We start from the raw sequence: 22,867 nt of genomic DNA, 5'->3' as shown, positions 1-22,867 counted from the left end.
GCCCTGGGTCGGGCGGAGCGGAGTTCGCCATCTTCCGGGGCTGAGCCCGAGTCCGAGCCCTGGGTCGGGCGGAGCGGAGTTCGCCGTCTTCCGGGGCTGAGCCCGAGTCCAAGCCCTGGGTCGGGCGGAGTGGAGTTCGCCGTCTTCCGGGGCTGAGCCCGAGTCCAAGCCCTGGGCCGGGCGGAGCGGAGTTCGCCGTCTTCCGGGGCTGAGCCCAAGTCCGAGCCCTGGGTCGGGCGGAGCGGAGTTCACCGTCTTCCGGGGCTGAGCCCAAGTCCGAGCCCTGGGTCGGGCGAAGCGGAGCTTCCTATGGTGCCTGAGGCCGGGCCTGACTGCCTGTCAGCCTCACTCTGTCAAGTGGCACAGCAGTCGGAGCGGCGCAGGCGGCGCTGTCCTTCTGTCAGGCCGGTCAGTGGAGCGGCGAAGTGACTGCGGTCACCTCGGCTCTGCTCACTGAAGGGCGCGCGTCAGGATAAAGGTGTCAGGCCACCTTTGCATTAAATTCTCCTGCGATTTGGTCGGTTGGCGCGGCGATTTGGTCAGGGTTGCTTCTTGGCGAAGACAGGGCCTCGGGCGAGCCGGAAGTATGTTCGTCGCTGGAGGGGGGGCCTCGGGCGAGACGGAGATCCTCCGGGGTCGGCTGCCCTTGCCTGAGGCTAGGCTCGGGCGAGGCGTGATCGAGTCCCTCGAATGGACCGATCCCTGACTTAATCGCACCCATCAGGCCTTTGCAGCTTTGTGCTGATGGGGGTTACCAGCTGAGAATTAGGAGTCTTGAGGGTACCCCTAATTATGGTCCCCGACAATACTTATCCCAACCACTTTGCTTATCTCATAACAGTGTAACAAACCTGATCTATTCCAAAAAAAATTAAGAAGATCTAGTCTAATTTGATTACACCGATTTAATTCTTATCCCATCTAATCCGATCAGATCTAATTTAATGGACAACCATGTTAGATGATACTGGTAAAATAAGATTGGATCCTACTCTTATAAATATGTTTTAACCTAAATTGGAGTCATAGTCACCTGGCCGTATGCAACTACTTTAACCACCCTATAGTTGTATAACCTCTCTGTTTTAACATAACGGAGATTCTGATCTACCTACACAATATAATCCATCTTATCTCAAAAGATTCTAACATATCCTAATAATATATATCCTACCCTGGTAGATCTATCTAACTTAAACTAGTCTAATCTAGTTATATCCAATCTAACCTAGACCTTACCTGATTTGATATGACCTAATCTAAAGGAAGTTACTTAAACAAGTATTTAATATTGGTAACATAGATTGGACCATATCCGTATAAATGGGTTTTAAACCTAAACGGGTGTCTTGAACCAACTCGTCCTTGAAACCACGACCTCGCCTATGTTATAGGTTGCCCAACCCATTTATCTTACAAGCAAAGAAAAACTATGTTCAACCTACGTACCCCATATACCGCAATTGTTATCCCAACTTAGATAATGGCATCCAACACCACAACCGATGGTCCCGAAATCAGACCCAAGAAGAATGTTAACCTCGACAATGAAGGATATGAGTAGAAACAGATCCTTAGATGAATCAAGATCCACCACCCGGAATAAAAAGTCTCCCTTACCTAACTTTCTTTTACCCCCAAATCTTCTCTACACTCACCTAATAGCTAAAACCTGATGTACCCTTGTTCTCTATGCCACACCTGCTAATGGCATAAAAATTTTAAGTGTATAAAAAAATATATACTAATTGGAAGTTCCACATAGATAATATATATATATAGTAGAGTTTCATAAAGATAAAGTCAGCTGGATATGCTCAACTAAATGGTATTCTTAAATGGGATTATGGAATCTAGTGTGATCGAATCCAATGTGGTCTGCTTAAACAGATTAGTGGAATTTGGACCCTTCTAGCCAGGTGTTAACTTAACTTAGCACATTAGATCAACTCAACCGTGAGCTAACCCAACCGATAGTGTCATGATGAATTGATTAAATATGTGTCCCCACCTAACATCAAACAAAATTTTGACCTACATCATGTAGTCTATGTCACCCATATCTATCTCATTTTGACAAAATGCTATCCTACCTTTGGATATTCAACTTATAAGACTAGTTACCCTAATCTGGACACAAAACAAAGATTAAGCCCTGCTAAAGAATCTCTAGATCATAACCAGCTACTAGCCTATTCATTCTGCTTACCAAATACTTTTCATTACAAAACTATCCTACCATATGCTTCTAACTCTCATCGTCAATACCAGGAAGGGAAGATTATCAGGCAACATCAAACAGAATGAATCCTTTAGATCCTCCACCGGTTGGAATCGATCAAGTGGTTGCCACCCAAATGATCGTAATACAACAAATGACAAACATAGTTACCGAAATGCAAAATCAGATAAGACAAGAACGCCAGGAAATATGTCAGGACCGGCTGGATATATGTCAAGAAATATGGCAAGCACAGTTGGAAAGACAACAACAACGCCCACTACCTCCACCATCACCACCAGCTTCACCAAGCTACATAAATATATATATATATATATATATATATATATCTACTACTATTTGTAAGACCTAAATATTACCTTAGTTAGTAGATGGTATGATACTATTTCAGGAGGAATAATAAGGTCTAATTGACCCTATGTGTTGCTAATAAAGTACGCATCATGCCGATAATTTTTGTTTGAGCATATGTTCTAAGACAATGTGATCACGCACCCTTTTCTTACAAATCTCGAGGACGAGATTTCTGTTAAGGGGGTAGATATTGTAACACCTCAAAATCTTAATTTGAGAATTTAGTAAAACTATCCAAAGGATTTTTGAATTAGAATACCTGTTAATTAAAATACTCTTACTTTTAATGTTTCACCTCCTAAAATAACTATGTTTTACAACAAAAAGTTAAGAAAATCCTTATATATCCTTTGTTGAATTATATATTTAAACATATTCTTTAAAAGAATTAAGTTAAACTTTTACCTCAATTAAGATTTTTCATTAAGAATTATTTTCAACCAGATAAGTGATGAATATCGAATTTCAATGAGCCTTTAATTTGATTTTACATTCAAAATAGTATTTCCCTAACAAAAATAATATGTGCGTTCCATAATATAAGCATTTGACTAAATGAATAGTTAACATATAAAAAATAAAAATGACTTGCACATCATGCTAGGATCTTTGTATGTTGCATATGAATTTATTTGAATTTGAAATCCAAAACCAAGTTTGAATTTGGATTTGAAAACTGAAAAAATTGGAATTAGAAAACAGGAAATAAATGTTTACCTGCGTTTTGGGCCACATCCCTCGCAGCCCAGCTCCTCCCGCTCCCTCTGTCTCGACGGTTGGGCCCAAATCCCCTTAACCCAGCCCATCTCCGCGTAAGCGTTCGTGGCTGTCGCGTGGGGCCTCTCGGCCAGGCTCCAGGGGCACGCTCCAGTGCACTCTTCAGGTCACGGCCAGGTGGGCCCGATTTGCTAGCCCCTGCTCACCAGCGCTATATTCCGCGCCACTCTGCACCCGCATTCGCCCTGGTACACCATCATGTGGGGCCCTCACTCCAGCCTCACCCACCTGGTCCACGCATGCGCCTCAACTCACTGCCATGTGGGCCCCCTCGGCTGATAGGTTTTCCTCTCCGCGAGGATCGAATCGCGCTGACCCGGATCTTCCATGATCGCGCGCAACCAACTCCGTCGCCAGCTGAGAAAAGTGGTTACGGCCCCTTGTCCTGCATATAAATCCGGAGCCGGATCGTGTCGCCCCACATCTCCCTGACCACCCAAACGCCGGGGGGGGGATTGTGTGTCGTCGTCGCCATCGCGGAAGAGAGGAGGAAATGGTAGCCGCCATAAGTCGACCCGTGCGCTCATCGCCACAGCGTCCTCGGTGTCGTGCCCGAGGGCTTCACTGGACCACGAGGATGGTGTACGTGGCTTCATCAAGCGGGATTAGCGACCGAGGACCTCGGGATTCCTCGCCGTCGCAGAAATGCGCCGTGGGCCGGCATCGTCACCATGCAATCCCGGTAAGGCCCTACCTGTTAGTTTACCGCAAGTTCTGGCGTGTACCACTCTTCGTGATAGCTTCATTTGGGCCGCCGAGGGTCGGGTATTTATACCCGGATCTTCTCCGACGCCGTAGATCCATCCCCGTCGTGGGCTGCCCTTTAGACACCGCCCCCATGCCTGGGGAGTCCTATGTCCTTCCCGCCTCGTTCGCAGGGTCACGTAGCACGTTAAATTGGTAAAATATGAGCTCGGGCGCCGGATCGGGTCTTGTGCCGGTGATGGCTTCGCCGAGGGAGGGGCGGCGCCGCCGCGTCCGACCGTGAGAAGGGAACGAGTGCGCATGGCCGTTAATCTCAGTCTGGGCGGGCGAGATTAGTCTTGGCTTACCAATTCGCTTGCGACCGTTGGATCAAAGATAGGCTGGCCAGATTGGTGGAGGTGTGGTCCGTCCAGGGCCGATCTAATCTGGCCAGTCAGATTGTGATCGGACGGGTGATATTAGATTGGCCCTCATAGAATCTCTACCGTAGATCTCGGATCGGTCGGTCGCTAGCGCATACCGGTTGGGGAAACCGTGGATCTAATCCTAACCCTTGATCTCAGATTTGACGGCCCATATCAACAGATACCCCTTCGCCCAGACCTTTTGCATATGAGCCCTCCTCTTTAGAGGTATTTAAACCCGCAATCCAGTTTGACTGTTCTTTGAGTCCTAGGATCTTTGCGCAGAGACCCTTGTTCTCTCTAATAATTGAGGCACAGTCCAGGGAAATGGAAAATCAGAGAAATTGATTTATAAAACGAATTTTTAGTGTTAAAATAATTCCAGAAACTTATTTAATTGTTAGAAAATTCATATGAAGTCCAAATTAATCCATTCCAATTCCTATAATTTTGTAATATTATTGTTTATCAGTTAATACCACTGTTTTGACATGAAAGACACATTAAAATTTATCTCTTACTTAATCTTGTATTAAATACATAAAACCTTTAGAAATTCATAACTTCCCTGTTTTAACTCCAAATTGATCCATTCCAGTGGCAATAATTTTGTTTTAATATTGTTTATCACCTAGTAACTCTATTTACCCCTAATACTTGAATTAAAATTATCTACATGAGTTATGCTACTCCAAGTACTCGATAACTTCAGAAATTCATAATTAAATCATCGTAACTCCGAATTTAGTGATTCTGGTTCCTATGATCTTGTTACAACGCGTAGATTATTATTACGCAGTTTTATTCTTATGTTTGGTGTGATGTTAATTTTGTCTATACCATGTTTGTTTGTATTGCTACGACTAGCGATGAGGTCACGAGGATCTGAAGAATCACCCTGGTACCTGGAATCTCAAGCGCTAGGCAAGTTGTGCCCTTGACCACATTTATTACCCAATAATGTTCTTTAATATCACTTATTCATGCATAGGTTTAATTTTGATGGGACCCAATAGGTCACCCTAGTCTGATTATCTTTTACCTTGTTTACCCCTGAATCATTTGGGTAGTTATGCTATTGCTCTATATGGTTTTGGGATTAATATTTCATTATATCCATGTTCCAATTATTCTGTTATGTTATTTATGTTCATGTCAAGATCATCATTATCTTTAATTGGAACATGGAGCTTAACTTGAGAAACACGTGCCACCACAAGGGTGGAATGGGACGCCCTTGGCTAACTAATTAGGAAGGCTAGTGGAAGACTACCTTACCTGAAAGGGGCAAGGGCAGTAGGGGAGTTGCATGCAGGGAGGTTCTCGTGTTGATTTTCCTGCGATGGCTGTGAGACGAGGGATTCTTGCAAGTGCTCTTCCCATAAACTGTAGCGGGTTTTTGGAAGCTAGTGGAACTTTGTAAAGGCCTCATAGTGTTACCCTGCCTCGCTTCCTTGGTAGAGGTGTATGGGATTCATGACCCCTTGGCAGATGGGTAACATGACTTGTGGGTACAGGGTACAACCTCTGCAGAGTGTAAAACTGGTATACTAGCTGAGCTCATGATCAAGAGTACCTCAGGACTCTCACATGATTAATTTGTCATTTGCATTGCATGAGATTATTTATTAATTTTGTTCTATTATTTATTATGGTTTGGTATTTACTTACATTTAGTAACTGTTAATAAAATTTGACCAACTTATTAAAAGCAATGCTCAGCTTTAACCCCTACTGTTGATCAGCTTTACACATCACATGAACTCCCACCTTTGGTGAGTTCATGCCACATTATTCCCCACAACTTGTTGAGCGATGAACATGTGTGAGCTCACCCTTGCTGTCTCACACCCCCTCACAGGAGAAGTACAGGTGGTTCAGGTGGAGCCACACATCGAGGAGTTCAACTTAATCTCGGTGGTGTCTCCAATTGACTTTGTGGCACCAAGGATGGACTAGTTCGTTTTATATTTATCCTTTATTTTGTAAGACTTCCGCTATGTAATATGTACTCTGATGATATTGTGACATTTATCTCTATACACTCTGTTATTATATGTGTTGTCTTCTTTGGCGCATATATGAGATGCACCCGGCTTTGTCCCTTAAATCCGGGTGTGACACTTGGTCACTACCCACCTTTCCTTTGACAGGCGGCGCTTGGACCGATCTTGGTGAGAGCACTCTAGAGCCAGACACTTACTGTGATCCATGGCCAGCCGATGGGACCCCGAGAGGTTGGAGGAAACAAAACCCTCTTGACTAAATACAGCTTTTGGAAAGCCTAAAGCAACAACTAAAGTTCGTTGGGGGTAAGCACGGAGTGGACCCCCTACTTATAGTGTCTAACTGAAGCCAATGGTGGAATTTGCTAATTCCACTTGACAGCAGCGATCGACAAAAAGGAATAAGACAATGTCTGACCCAACACATGTCCGCCTCGTTATCAACCCGCGAAGGGAGACACTCTCCCCTTGGGGGCTCGAGGGCTACTGTCGGGGAAATGATCTCCGATCCCTGGCACCCACCAGTCAGTGAGCATGCTAAGGGAAGAGCCCCTGATCATTGGGGCCTGTTAGTCAGTCGAAAGAGATAGGTGCACCAACCCTGGAAGGACCCACCCTCGATCGAACCCCGCGGCACCGAGCCTGGGGCCGGGCGTGGCAGAGCCTGACAACGGACAATGGGCATGTTGAAAGGGAACAACTCGATTGGATCCCACGCCAAGTCTCGGACTGACCCACCATAAATGACTGGTCGCATTAACCACGCTGGGCGTCGAGCCACAATGTGGGCACCGGTCCACTTCCCACTCATGACCTACGGACCCTCGGGCCGCATAGCACTCATGACCTACGAACCCTCGAACTGTGGTGCTTTAATGGCCCGCACGCCACTCGGTTTGCGGTGCACTCATGGCCTATCAGGCTAGGCCTAAGTGTGCAGACCTCCCGCAGGACACTACACAATGGGCTGCACCGAGCCCCAGGCTACGGAAGCCAGGGGTCGACATAGCCGAAATGATGGCGCATGGGACCATCGCTACCTCTGCGTCATCAACTACGATAAATACATAACAGCCAGGCAGCCCTCGGGCCCCACGAGTAATCATGCACTCACCCGGGGTAAGTTTTACCCCTGCCTTATGGCTCCTTCCTAGAGAAGCCACCGCTGACTGACCCTTCTCCCTTCCTATAAAAGGGAGAGGGTCGCCTCGAGACAGACAAATCGATGGATGGACCGATCGACAAACAGAAGGACAAACTGAGGGACAATCTGAACGCCTTTAAACATAGACAAGCCCAGAAGGACGAACATGAGGAGGAGCGCCGACGAGGACCAGGAGGCCGAAGCCCCGCCAAGCCAAGACTTAGCTAGTCCTCCACCTCTTAGCTTCTAAGCTCCACTTCCACCCGATAAAATATCTAGGAGCCTCTCCTCTCTTTTGACTGCTTTTAACCCCTACTACGAGTTTGATCACCAATGGTACCGGTAGCGCAAGCTACCGATGACAGGATGTAGGGACGTTCTGCCCGAACTAGTATAAATCTTGCGCCCTCCGCGCACACCATTCGGAGCCTGGAACGTGCACACCATCTAGAGCCCGGAACGTGCACAATAAATTTACTTATCGGGTCGAAGTACGAAACACCGACAAGGAGGGCACGCGCGAGAGGGGGCATAAGTTCGAATCCTGCTAGCCGCACCGGCGCGTGCGAAAAACAGAAAAAATGCAGCCAAGCATCCTTGATGATTGGTGGGTGCCTCTCCCCATTAAAAAAGGTTTGCTATTTTTCGAGATTTTTCGATTTTTGTTTTGCCAAGTGATTTTCTTTGTCGAGTGCAACACTACACAAATGTATTATCTTGGTCGAGTGTAGCACTAGGCAAAGTTGTCATTACCGAAGCTCATGCCATCGCGACAACTTTTATTTTCCGAGTTCTAGGTTAGCAGTAGACAAAGTCTTTGCCGAGTGCTCGATAAATATCACTCGACAAAGTGAGCTTTGCCGACTTCAAAAAAATTAATGTTGTTATGTGTTTGGAGTGATGAGAGCTTGGTTCTTCCTTATTCTTCTTCTTTTTTCTTTACTATTTCTTTCTCCCCAATTTCGTTAGTTCATCAGATAATCGTATGCTTAGAATTGTTTTCTTTTTTTAGAAACACGGCAACAGAGGTTTCTGCCTTTTTTTAGTCCTGTGCTCCAATCATCTCCGCCTAATAATAACAACTAACTTCGACTATGCGCTTTGTTAGGTCATGTTTGGTTTCTTTAGTCTAGGGACTAAAGTTTAGTTAGGAGACTAAAGTTTAGTCCATAACATGTTTGGTTCTAGAGACTAAAATTAGTAAGAATATACTAAATGACTCATAAGAAGACTAAAATAGCCTTTAACATTCTCCTACTATTAGTACAATTGAACTAAATGAGAGGACAAATGTGGAATTAATATGGTTTAGTCCCTTTTAGCCACATCTTAGGGGGTGTTTGGTTTTAGAGACTAATTTTTAGTCCCTCCAATTTATTCCACTTTAGGCACTAAATTGTCAAATATGGAAACTAAAATAGAGTTATAGTTTCCATATTTTGCAATTTATAGACTAAAGTGGAATAAAATAGAGGGACTAAAAATTAGTCCCTAGTAACCAAACACTACCTTAAAGGACTAGAGACTAAAGCAGTTTAGTCCCTGTTTTAGTCCTACTGTTTGGCAATTTAGGAACTAAATGAGACTAAAATAGAGGGACTAACATGGCCTTAGAAACCAGAAATGTTTCACGTAGAAACTGACCCAATCACCCTACTGTTTTTTTCTCGCCAACTATTCAGTCATGGGAACGAAAGTGCTAAAAAATAGTTTAACAAATATTGATAGAGAAATTTTATTTGCATGCGAGGGTACTAGAATATGGTGACAAATTAAAAAGAGAATTACTTCGTGATAACTTTAGCATCAGTCGCACTTCCATTAAGAAAAAAAAATATTTTGAGCAAAGTTCAGCGGACTGTTGGAATGTGTTTGAGGAGATCCACATCATTCCACATGTTTTGGGGTCGATTGAGGTGATTCTTTTTATGTTTGATTGAGGTGAACATTAGTTCTACACATATGGATTTCAAATGGATACGGCTGCAGCCAAACAAGGGGTTAGGCTACTTTTCATCCTTCTTGACTTCTTAGTTCTAATTATGTGCAGTTATTTGTAAATTCTTCGGTCCCAATTTCTTCTATTTCATTTTGACTCGAACCTCAATTTTTCTAATTACGCTTAGTCTCGCGCCGTCGGGCGGGGCTGTGGAGCTGCGCGTGGTATGGAGGTAGGAACGCTCACGGTGCAGCTACGAATTAGGATCTAGTTTTGTGAGATTTCTGACAATCCATGGAAAGCTTCTCAACCCTAGGAAATGTACTGGAAATTATGTACCTGTGTTAAAATACACATTATGATTTTTCTATTTAACACAATTATTTATCCTGATTTAATATATTAAACATTTACAAACTGATGATTATCACAGCAAGAAAATCATATCATGCAATAGTTATTTGGTGGATTGCAAATCCATTTACATGGTCCTGATGACTCGTAACCACCTTTACTAAGCCCCAACGACTTCTCCAGAGGCAATCGCTACCTCAACCTTTCAACCATTGTGATCTATACTTTTTTTCTAATTTCATTTTTATTTCTCTTATTTCATTTCCCCTTGAAGTTATTTTCTATATTCATGACTGTTTATTCTAGGGTTTGTATATCCACAGTTGCTACTGTAGTTTTGTCTTTTTAGATTAATACAACCTGTCACAGGTCTAGATCAGATCAATTTTGTGGCTTTGAGTGCACATACCACCGATACTTGGATTAATGTCATAAACACTTAATTAGCAGGTACTTCTACTGTTGTCTTGTTAGCTTGTTTGATTGTTCTAATGGCTAATAGTTTCATATAATATAAATTTTTATGATCTGAGTGGGAAAAAATATAGAATTACTTATGTTGCTTCTTGATATGATGGAGATTTTTTTATGAACTCCGTAACCTATAAGATAAAAAGTAGTGTTGTAATCTTGTTTTAATTACTATTGGTGTGTAAACATGTTCTCTTAGTCATTAGTTTACACAAAAGGACTGAAATTGAGTTTTCCTTTTGCAGGTCACATTGGATGCTGGTACTCAACTAGCACAAAAATAAAATGTTTCTGTTGGAAAGTAAAAGGCAGGTTCTAATTTTTTTTTCTGTTGTCTCCTTTTTGTTCTCCATTGTTGATACTTTGGTGGTCCTCTTAGTTCCCAATCACACTTCTATTTGGTTATAGTAGTACAAACACTAAGGGTAGAAGGATGTTTGACATGTTCTGGTCTTAAATTCTTAACTAAAATTGGTATCTTTTCTCTTCCAAATTTTATGTAACTTCATGGTTTAGAGGGTCTAATTGAAGGCACAAACAATGTTTCCTGATTTCTTTTTTAAATACAGTCTGCCAATTATCTCAGAACAAGCTGATGGACAACCAATCTAAAAGTTATACGTGAAAATCTAATAACCTTTTGGCAACCTATTCTAACTTTCAGGTGTGGAAAGCCGACTAGCTACTGGTTTGCCTTTGTGTTACCCAGTTCCCACTAAAACATTATAATATCATTAGAATTAAAATGTGGATGCATAATATTATCAGTGAAATTGTTATGTTCATTCCCCTAGCATATTTCTATCTATATATTAAAAGTATGGTCTTATGCTTTGGTGATGCTTACAACCTGTCTTTTCTATCTTGCAAAATGGAAGTATGGGAACATGAAGGTACCTTGTAATAATAGATCTCTAGCTTGAGGTTAAGGCTCACTGAATCACTATCAATGAACTACCATTGCTTAGCATGTTGCTTTAAAAACTTGTAGCTGATGTTTCTTTGACAGTATATATATGAACAGTTAGCTTTAAAGTTGCATTACATGTTGTGACTCCTAGTATTTTTTTGGAGTACATATTTCATAAGTCAACTATCAACTTGCTCTCTGGGACCAAAAATATTGAGAAGTTATAGTAAAATTGTTGGCTCTTAACTTTAGAACTAACACAATTACCATATAGAACTAACACAACTTGCTCTCTAGGACCAAAAATATTGAGAAGTTATAGTAAAATTGTTGGCTCTTAACTTTAGAACTAACACAATTACCATATAGAACTAACACAACTTGCTCTCTGGGACCAAAAATGCATTACAGTATTCAATGTTTGTTTGTTTGTTTGTTTTTGAACAACACATTCCAATGTTTGTGACTATTATATTCTTTTCAAATTGTTTTTGATAAGTAGTATCATCCTACTCATGCAGCAATGGTTCGTGACAAAGGTCAGCTTTCCTTTAGTTAATTTGGACCAATACAAGCTGCAGCCATCCTCTGTACCGTGAGTAGCTACAGATCTCCCTTATGGATAGATGAATAAATGTTTAGATTTTTGTGATTATTTTTTACAAGGAGTTGTTGAATATCTACAACTAATTATACAGAATCCTATTTTTTTAGAACGAGTCGAAGGAGTTGGTTTTATTAGCCAAGAAGTGCGGCTATTTCTGAAGATAAATGTCCTAGCTTTAATTTGTGCTGAACGATGTGAATAATATTAACCTTAGTTGGTAATGTCTCACTCTTTTATGATCATTTTATTAGCTTGATGTATATGTATTTTGTTTATGACATTTCATTATTAGTTTGAGGGCGCAATATGTCTGGTGCTCGTTAACTGTGTGACTGAACGATGACTACAATTTGGTCATTTTTTTGTAGATTTATGTAGATGCTTGTTTAGTACTGGAATAAGATTAATGAGTACTGCTGACACGGGGGACTAAGTAGTTAGCAGTTGTATTTTAGATTCTGTAATGCAAATGATTCATATGGTTCTTTATACTTGCATTGTTTGGCTATTCCTACTCAAGTTCTCGTGTTTTTTTTTCTTTTTGCAGGTTAAAACATGCGAGTAAAAGAACCTCAACTCATGGACCAACACTAAGAAAAAAAAACTTCAACTCATAGAAGGAAAAGATTAAGTATTGTAATAGACGACATACATGTAATACATAGATAAATACTAGTACAGTCGTACGTTTGCGTGCACAGCTTAGGGGGTGTTTGGTTTCTAGGGACTAATGTTTAGTCCCTACATTTTATTTCATTTTAGTTTTAAAATTACTAAATATAGAAACTAAAACTTTATTTTAGTTTCTATATTTAGCAATTTATAGACTAAAAATGAATAAAATGAAGGGACCAAACATTAGTCCATAGAAACCAAACACCTACTTATTTAAATTAGGAGGTAATAATAATGATGCGCACGCGCGCAAACTCGTTGCAGCTGGATTATTCGCGCTCTTCCGGCAGGGGCTGGAACTGGTGTTGTAGGACTGCGATGCAGAAGGCTGTAGTGTAGCCACCAATGCTAACCGTTGACGCACAGTTCTCGTCCTTGGCACGGGTCACTCTCCTTGCATGTCCTAGACTCGTTTTCACACTACTCCACCGTGTCTTGAAGTAGTTTTCACTGCCAATTTCAGTGTAAGCCTGCATGCCAAATGTGTGAGGTGAGACGATGGCGACAACCAAGTGTAGAGGCTTGAGTGGTTTAAAGGTGATATTTGTAAAAACAAAAAAAACAAAAAAAAAACCGTTGAGCCGTCTCTCTTTTTAAAGAGACGTCTCTCACTCGTAAGTTAAGTAACAATAGACGTATCATCTCCCACTATTATCTGTTCTATCGATCCGATTTTGTACAATCGTATTTACCCCTTTATTTATTAATAGACTATATTTATAAACAATTTATTATATAATAGAGTATTTTAATTGTTTCTTGTGTTTATAGAACTGTTTTGTAGTCTCTTCACTATACATGTTCTTATATTATAAAAACAGCTTAGACGTACGTACACGTGTTGATATGTTGTCCCACGGGATGTACCAGGCGACGACGAAGTCCCGAGTCCGGCCATCGACGTCCCTGCCGCGGAACACCCTGGCGGCCTGGCTGCCTAGCGCCAACGCGGCGGGCTTGACGTGGAGGAAGGCGATCCACTGCCCGTTGTGGAAGGTGTCCGAGATCGGCGAGCTGTAGACGGAGCCCGTCCAGTCCTGGCCGTCGTCCGCCAGGCTCAGGGTGGCGCCGGTGGCGTTGTAGACGAGCACCATGGTGCTCACGCCGTTGCCGAACTTCTTCTTGAGTTCCCATGCGGAATTCTCGGCTTGCAGGTTCTTGTCTTCCGCGTGGATCAGCCTCATCGCCTCCCGCGCACAATCCACCTGCGTGATCTCACGTCCCTGGTACTTGGACATGTACTTGAGCGTTTCTGGCGTGATCACCGCCCCGAAAGGACTCATGGTGCATATGTACAAGGCATGGTTGGGTTTGATGTGATACATGGAATGGTTGCAAAACATACGCGCGCAACACAGATTTCCTGCAATGGTCCAATCAGGAAACTCATTGTTTTTGTATCAGCAGGTATATAAATAAGGAGCTAATGTGACAACCATATTCTACAAGGATGTGTTCATGAAAATCGAATATGCTATAATGTTTTGAAAATATATTCGATAGGACGAAGTAGCTAGAGAAGCTAACGTTCATAACAGCGACATATTACCTAATAACCTTAATGATTGCAATAAAATAATTCACCAAGAAACAATAATTCATGTTACCAGCGACGACAACTAGACACCGAGAACTGATTAGTTTATTACGTTGATATAATAATAGTCACCTACGATGATACGGTTAAAGAAAACAATGTGTTGGGGGCCTTCGGCTTCCGAAGGTTCTCAAAAACATGATTTAACAGTGTTTCTAGAGTGTAATGTGTGAACAGGTACCTTCGGACTTATATCAAAGAGGGAGAACCTCAAAAGATACGAAGGTTGGCACAGTGCCGAAGCTGTGAAGCAGGAAAGCTTCGGCATGTTCGCAGAAAAGGGAACCGACTTAAAGATGAAAAGGCCATTTAGACCTCGATAGATTGCTATGGAATTATCATCAAATGTAAAGGGCATGTATGTAATTTTGTATGGGTTGTATCCCGTGCCTATAAATAGTTGAACAGTACCCCCGTACTGTTCACGCTGACTTGGCATTCGCTTTTTGCGTCACACTTGTATTTTCATCTCCTTCCAAGCCGAAGGTACACTTATAATACAATATTGTTTCTATTTCTCTATGATAATATAACAAAGTTAAATGAATAATATCATATGAATATTCATGTTATCTTTTATGTTTCATATGCTTCGTCTTTTGTATACTGTGATGATGAAGGTTCGTCCTTCATGACCTTCGTCCGGAGATCATTATATCCCAAGGGAAATAATGCTTCAAAGGACGAAGGACTTTATCGTTTAACATTTTCTGTGTTGCCTTGTTCTTAACTCATAGCATTTGAGAACAAGTCCCCAACATTGGCGCCCACCTCCGGTGAACTCACTTCCATTTCTTGAGCTTTTCAACACCTTCGGCAAGCATCAGCTTCGTCATGCCGCCGAAGAAGGCTTCAGCACCAGGGGCTGGCACGCTGCAGCCGCTGGACCCCAATCAAGACGTCCTTTCTCTTAGAGAAGCACGAAGCCAGAAGAGGAAGGCTACCAGTCCAACACCTCAGGAGGATGATCTAGATCAGGAGATTCAAAATCTGGAAATCCTTCAGCAGCAGGTTCAACGCAGGAGGGAGAAGATGGCCAGGCTAGCTGAACTACAGAGGCAGATAGATGAAGCCTCTGAAGAAGTTCGTCATCTTGCTCAGGATGAGCAACACCGAAGGCCTCAGCATCAAGACCTTCATCAGGAGGGCTTTCACAACGAAGATGACTGGTATGACAATTTCCATCATGGGAATTTTGTTTTTGATGATGCTTCTCCCCTGTCCGCTGAGTTGCAGGCTACACCTTGGCCTCCGTCCTACAAGCCGCCTCAGCTCCCCGTATTTGATGGCCATTCTGATCCGAAGCAGTTTTTGATGAGCTACGAAGCAACAGTGTCTTCGTACGGTGGCAATGCTTCAGTCATGGCCAAATCTTTCGTTATGGCTGTCAGAAGTGTTGCTCAAACCTGGTATTCCTCCCTTCGACCAGGAACGATCACTTCATGGCAGAAGCTGAAGGACTTGTTGTTAACCAGCTTTCAAGGATTTCAGACGAAGCCGGTCACTGCTCAGGCTCTGTTCCAGTGCACTCAGGACCACGAAGAATACCTTCAGGCATATGTCCGAAGGTTCTTGCGTTTGAGGGCACAGGCACCAACGGTGCCCAATGAAATTGTCATTGAGGCCATGATCAAGGGGCTTCGGCCAGGTCCGTCAGCTCAGTACTTCGCCAGGAAGCCTCCTCAAACTTTGGAGAAGCTTCTCCAGAAAATGGATGAATACATTCGGGCCGACAATGACTTTCGCCAAAGAAGGGAGGAGGCTTTCAGGTTTTCTGAAATGACCAGGGGCTTCGGAGGGAGGTTTTACCCGAGGCATGTGAGATCAATTCACAATTCTACACAAAATGATGATAGAGGAAGCCAACAGCAAAGGCCACAATGCTCCTCACAGGCCTCTGGACAACAGCAAAGCTCTCTTCGGCCACCAGCTCCAAGAGGCAGAGGCGCCAGGGGCTTCGGAGGAAGATTTGGCGATCAACCGAGAAGAATCTTTTGCTTATTCTGCGGTGAGAACAAAGGCCATACTACCAGGATGTGCCATGTTACTATACAAAAGCAAAAGGAAATAGCTGAAGCAGCAGCACAACAAGCCCAGCCGAAGCAGGTCATGCATACAGCTTCGTATCATTCGCCCTACATCCCAGAATATGTGGGCAACCATCCTGCAGTCTCTGCTGCTTCGGCAAGTCAGCCTTCAGCTTCCTGGCAACAGCCTCCGCCTCCACCTCCGTTGCAACAAGGCCAGCAGCCAGAAGGGAGCCAATATGCTCCACATCAAAGGGACTTCAGAGAACAGTCCGAAGCTCGCACGGTCAACAGCACCGTGCCAGAGTCAAAGCACATCTATTGACAAATATCCTACCTTAATAGCAATCTTTTTCATTCAGTTTTATTCTCTGTAATAAAGGACATTGTTTAGGTTTCATGTAATTAGTTTTGTTGATTTCTACAAGAAAAATATGTTTTCTTCACAGGTTTGTGACAATAAAAAGGACCTTCGGACTATCGAAAATCCTTCGAAGCAACAAAAAGTCGTTCTAAGGAACGCAGAGTAAGTCTGACGAAGTCACAAAAAGTCGTTCCGAAGGGAGCGCAGTGTAAGTTTTCTGCTCCAAAGTCGTTCCAAAAGGAATGCAGAGCATACAGCGAAAAGTCAACGCTGATACCGCCTAAGTAAAAGGCGAAGAAGCTCCAAAGACGTTCCTAAGGGAATGCAGAGCTTATACCGCCTAAGTAAAAGGCGAAGAAGCTCCAAAGACGTTCCTAAGGGAATGCAGAGCTTATACCGCCTAAGTAAAAGGCGAAGAAGCTCCAAAGACGTTCCTAAGGGAATGCAGAGCTTACAGCGAAGAATCAGTGCTGATACAAAAATATTGTGTGGGGATATGTGTGTATCTTTCGGAACAAATGTCATCTACGTAACATAACATCATCACATCATTTTGCATAGCATAAGCATCATACATCATGTTGCATATGGCACAAGAAGGGGACACAATATTGATCTTCGGAAGTATGATTTGAAAGAGTGAAAATCGTGGTCACAAGAAGGGGACACAATATTGATCTTCGGAAGTATGATTTGAAAGAGTGAAAATCGTGGTCACAAGGAGACACAATCTTCATCTTCGAAGTATAGCTTCGGAGAATTTTTTTTTCACGAAGCTTGGATATTCTTCACGAAGCATGAAAAGAAGGGAAGGTGTTTTTTCGTCAAAGACTCAAAAAAGGTACGTATGTAAGGTTTCATGCATCGTAAAGAATTGAACCATAAAGAAAAATAAAACAAATATATTACATACAGGATTACAAGATATTACACATGTTACATTTAAAATGTTTTTACAAATAGCATCTAGTCTTCCCTAAGTACCACTTCTGCAGCTTCGTTCAACAGTCGATCGACAACTTCATCCATAATATCTTTGGCCATCTTTTTAATTTCGTCGTCCCCCTTCGGCTGTGGGCCCGAAGGCGCTTTAGTTGGATCTGAAGAACAGGACACGGCTATGCTGCTATTACAAGCGGAAAATGAGGCTTAAAACTAAAAATTACAACACAATACAAACTATCAGTTAATACCTAGTTGACCTTCGGGCTCTGTGCTCTTTTCAGCAGCCTTAGCCACCTCTCTAGCATCATGGATGCCCTTTTCACTTCTCTGAATAATTTCTCTTGCCATTTCTCGGCCACCGTTATCCCAGATATCAGTAAAAAACTTTCCACCAATTATGCTAGCTTCGGCCGAAGGATCTTTTGTATCTTCAAGGGACAAAGCAGCTTCGGACTGTGCTAAAATTTTTACATGCTCACAGCCCTTCTTCTCTAAAATGGTGGCAATCCCTCTGGCGCCAGAGAAGGCACATATATCTCCTCGGCTATTTAAAATTTCTTCGAAGGCTTCAGCTTCGTGGTCAATCCATTCAATGACACTTTCGGGATTGCCCCTCGAAAAATTTTCTTCACTTGAGAATGCGCCGACCTTGGCGAAGCTAGCCTTTAATTTTTTAACACAATCTACAGATTTATTGTAGCATTTCTTTTTGGACGAACGAAGCTCTTCAACAGTCACTTCTAGATGATCTGCCCATTGATCGCTGAGTTCACGCTTTGTTTCTTCAAGTATACGTTCTTCTTTGGCTCTGGCCAGTTGTTTCCGAAGGTCTTCGATTTCGCGTTTCTGAGCTTCAGCTTGACTTTTGAAAGCAGCTTCGTCCTCCTTTATTTTATCTATCAATGAGTATAATATTTTGTCTTTTTCGAGACCTTCGTTCCTCAGTTCAATTACTTCGGAACGAAGGTTGCTCAGGGCTATAGTACATCCTTCGTCCTCAGCATCTTTCTGTGCTCTGAGGGCATTGCTGAGTATCAGGCCCTGCAGACAGGAATATGTCTGTGTCAATAGTTTTAAACAAACGAAAAATTTTGAATTCAACAAAAATATAAGAATTCCATTTGTCGCACCTTTAAACTGTTGTAAGCTAGGCTGTCAGCCAGATCGTTCTTTGACAGCACCGAAAGTCCGTCTTCTAAAGTTGGGAATCCGAAGCTTCTGCTCATCTCCCGACAGACAGAAATTTCCTTGCTGTCGGGGAGGCAATACAAGAAATCTTCTTCTCCACTGCCATTAAATATCAACGCCCCCTTTGGATATTTCAACTTTTGGGCATAGTGTTGGGCCTCTTGTTCTTCTTTTTCTGATAATTTTTTCCCCGAAGCATGACGAAAAATATAATCACGAATTTTGGATGCTTCGGGGGTAACAACACCAGTTCCTTCAGCAAAAGTTGGCTTTATTATTTTTTCTGCCTCACTTTCCAAGGTTTTTGCCTTTGAGGGCTCTGAGGGCCCAGCTTCGTAGGTAGCTAGCTAGCTTTCTAGCTCCTATACCAGATATATGTGTGTCCTCTCTTGCTTTGCTAGCCAATTCTGCTTCCCTCCATTGGTGTATATGTACGTATATGTATGCGTATATATAGCTAGACAGACTAGACTGTAGGTCCCGCAGCCTCTGCCCACTCATTCATTTGTGCCATTATATTATCATTGTGATTTCTTGTCTATTATGATTCATCAGCTAGTATCATTGTTAGAGTAAAGTACACTACCGGTTAGCGTATCGTCCCGGTACCTAAACTCTTAAAGTGCATGCACATCCGGCGGATCCCTAAACTTATTAAGTTGTATCATCCTCTAGTTGCTAAACTCTCAACATGTCCCTAAACACTTGTTCAAAAAAGACACTAGCCAAAACGCCTCTTTGCCTAGCTAGTGTCCTAGACTGGCAATAGGTAAATATGTTCTTTGTCAAGTGTCAAAGAAGAACACTAGGCAAATAATTTCCTATGTCGAGTGCCTCTTTCCGACAATAGACAAAGAGCTTCTTTACGAATGCTTTTTCTACACTAGACAAATAGCTTTTTTGTCGAATGCTTTTTTTCGACACAAGGCAAAGAGCTTTGCGAATGTTTTTTGACAATTGGCAAAGACAAATTTCAAATCGTATTTTGAAGCAGTAAATTAATCCAAATGAAAAGGTTTTTTGCTACAAAGTTGTATAACTTATAGAGATGTACAATTTTTGCCTTTGGTCATTTTTTCATATAACAAAATAAAAGTAAATTTGTTCACAAATCTTATATATCTTTCTTGTAATTTCATAAACTATAAGAGAGATGTATATCTTGAAGATGTACATCTCATGCTCCACTCAGGGGCCCAGTGCCGGCTATGGTGGCCTGCATTGGCAGCACAATCTTGAAAATGTGGAGGTGACAGTGAGGGTACGTGCTTGATCAGCCCTGTAGGGAGACAGGGTAGTGGGGTGGCATAGTTCTCCCGGCGTCGATGAGGGAGGAGGACCAGGTCGTGCTCCTCTCAGAGGACTAGAGATGGCGATGCGATGACCGACCGTGGCGACATGACCTTGAAGTCTAGGAGGCGACGAGGGACCAGGGGAGCCAGATCCATTGAAGCCAGCACCCACCGCACCCAACAGCGACCGGAGTCGGATCCATTGAAACCCTAGGATGCAATATGTCATTACTTGAGTCATTGGGTAAACCCTAAACTTACTAGCTAAAATCGAATGTCATCTCACGTAAGGATCTTCTCGTTTTAATCTCAATCTACATAGATTGGAGGGGATTGAACGAGTTTAAATTTCGAGGTTCAAAATCCCTTCTAATCCCTCACAGTCACTGTTGACGCCGATCTAGGTGCCAAACACTAGAGATGAACCGCTGGCGGTGCTCTCTACAGAGGAGAAGACGGTCTGCGGCATAGGGATGGATGGTACGCGACACAGGGATGGACCGTCCGCGACCTAGGCGCAGGAGCGGCTCCTCCTCTGCGTACGTCTGAACGGTCCACGCTTGGGACTCGATCGGTCCGCGATGGTGCAGAGGGTCGTCTTCTTCGCAGCAGACCTAGATCTCGCCTTCCGAGAGAGACCCTGTCGAGGAGGAGAGATCCTAGGGTGTGTCTTGGCGTTGCCAGGCCACCCAAGACAACTCTAGTCGACGTAAAGCCAAAGAGAGGTGAAGATTCAATGTAGATGAAGACTAAATTAGGGCTAAACTATGGCTACTCCTAACGCATAAGGTAAAAACGAGAAGTATAGTTGATTAGATCGATTGTGGAGGTTCAGTCGGATGTAACCCTTCATCTATATAAAGGGATGAGGTCTGAACCCGTTACAAGTCGATTCACAAGTTAACCCCGCAGATTTCGCTAACAAATCTCGCTAAAAATCCGGAACTCTAACTGATTCTGTGCACGGGCGAAACGTCTAGACCGCAGACTGTCCGGTCTATAGGGTCGGACCGTCCGGTGGCACTTTAAGTGCTCAACGGTCCCCTTTAATCATCATCCAAGTGGAATAACTGAATAAGGCCTAATAAGTTTTGTGACGAGGTTGAATTAGAATATATAGCATCCTCAGCCCCATATTGAAATTTTGAGTACAGGTGTGACAATTAAGCAATCCGCTCTATTGGGAGAAGACAAAATATGTAGTGAATACTATATATGAATCCATGGTGGCGTGGCCTTGTGGCCAATCGTTATATATAGAGAGGTTTGTATGCAAGCATAGATCAAAATTGGGGAGAGGAGCGAGAGAGAACGACCGAAACAGAGAGATAATCCAGAGAGAGATGGCAAACTGTTTTGGTGACATCGTGGACAATTACAAGTTAGATACAATGCCAAGATATGTCGGCAAAACGAAGACTCGAGAAGACCGGGCACGAGAGGCCTCCTATCTCAATAATGAGAATGAAAAGTCCAAGAAGGCTAAAGAGTGCGTGTGTATAATTATATAGTGTTTTTTCTCTCTCTAATGCATACGCGTGTCTTTTATAATCGAGGACGATCTTCTATGTATATAATTTGTTAATACACTGGCATGCATATATTCAGCTATGTGAACATGCTGAAGGACTGGTACGGCAATGGAGCGTCGACGCTGTGCGTGATCTACAACCAGACGGGCGGAACCCTGCGGTACATCGACGACAAGGACTGGCTGGGCTACCCGGGGCCGACGCCCTACCCGACGGAGATCGGGAACGGGCAGTGGGCGTCCTTCCTCCACGTCCACAAAACCGGCGCCGCGTCGGGGTCCATGGCCGCCGTCGTCTACCGCGGCAAGGACGGCGGCGGCTCCGAGCGCGACTTCGCAATGGCCTGGAGCACCCCCTGGGGCGCCTCCAAGAACAGGGCCTACTGCGAGATCGGCAGCGTCGGCTCCTTCCAGTCGCAGTGGGACAAGCTCTACACCAATCTCAACAAGGCCGGGTACACCACCAACGCCAGTAGTACCCACTCGTCTATTTCTGCAGCCACTGCCAAGGGCAGCTCCCCCGACTTCAAAGCATACGTCAAGATCCCTTACAGTGCATGATGTCGGTCGATGCTGTCAAATCCGATCCATCATGGCATCGTTCTGTTTGTACTACTTCTTCCTCCAATTAATAATCGTATAGCAGCTTGAAATAATATTGCATGCATTCAAGCATGATGCAAATTAGAAATAATATACCAATAGCAGCAGCAGCAGTAGCCTCTACACTGCTGCCATTGTAATATGGAATAAGAGAGTTCTAGTGCTTTGGTCACTCGCTTGTAAGGTAATTAGTAATGTTTGAGCTAGAGTTTCTCCGGCCGAAAGTGAAAACCTTATATAACCTTGTTGGTGAGAATGATTCACAACAGTAAAGGCAATAATCTTTGGACATCTCCTCTATATGCTCGTGCTATTACTATCTTATACTCTTTTGCTACAATTGTGGTGTACTTGTCGTTGTGAAACACCCACATTTCATAATCTACCACGAAACCATTTTGACATATATAGGTGTTGTTAACTCATTGTGATGTTAAATAACTTTGCATTTTGATAGTTGTTGCATGGACACCAGATCTTATTGATAGTCGACAAAGAAATGGCATGACTGATAAAATTGTTAGTCTTAGCAATCCATTTAACTCAGTGAGCATAACTTTTATTCCAACCATCATACGTCCACAGGTGATCCTTTGCCATATTTGAGGCTTTAAAACAATGCAAGTTATGCAATGATGAGCGTTATAAACATTTTCTATAGGTAAGAATATTATTCTAAACCCACATGAGTCATCAACATAGCGCAGATTTATAACGAGCTTATAGGGTTCG

General features: G+C 43.1%; 2 protein-coding genes across 2 annotated transcripts; one reads left to right on the top strand and one right to left on the bottom strand.

Annotated features, from left to right (window-relative positions):
• Positions 1-12,509: 12,509 nt before the first annotated feature.
• LOC103650571 (23 kDa jasmonate-induced protein) lies at positions 12,510-14,012 on the bottom strand. Its single transcript, XM_008676145.3, has 2 exons — positions 13,425-14,012; positions 12,510-13,058 (listed from the first exon to the last, which is right to left on the bottom strand). Exons 1-2 carry the CDS (start codon positions 13,929-13,931, stop codon positions 12,858-12,860), a joined length of 708 nt encoding a protein of 235 aa, XP_008674367.1. The 5' UTR covers positions 13,932-14,012; the 3' UTR covers positions 12,510-12,857.
• A 7,274-nt stretch (positions 14,013-21,286) lies between these two features.
• On the top strand, positions 21,287-22,352 carry LOC100283794 (uncharacterized). The gene is made up of 2 exons (NM_001369886.1): positions 21,287-21,490; positions 21,610-22,352. The coding sequence occupies exons 1-2, from the start codon at positions 21,345-21,347 to the stop codon at positions 22,091-22,093; spliced, it is 630 nt and encodes a 209-aa protein (NP_001356815.1). The 5' UTR covers positions 21,287-21,344; the 3' UTR covers positions 22,094-22,352.
• The last annotated feature ends 515 nt before the right edge of the window (positions 22,353-22,867 follow it).

Source organism: Zea mays, chromosome 3 (genome assembly GCF_902167145.1).
Source record: "Zea mays cultivar B73 chromosome 3, Zm-B73-REFERENCE-NAM-5.0, whole genome shotgun sequence".
Taxonomy (NCBI): Eukaryota; Viridiplantae; Streptophyta; class Magnoliopsida; order Poales; family Poaceae; genus Zea; species Zea mays.
This window is presented reverse-complemented; position numbering and strand designations above follow the sequence as displayed.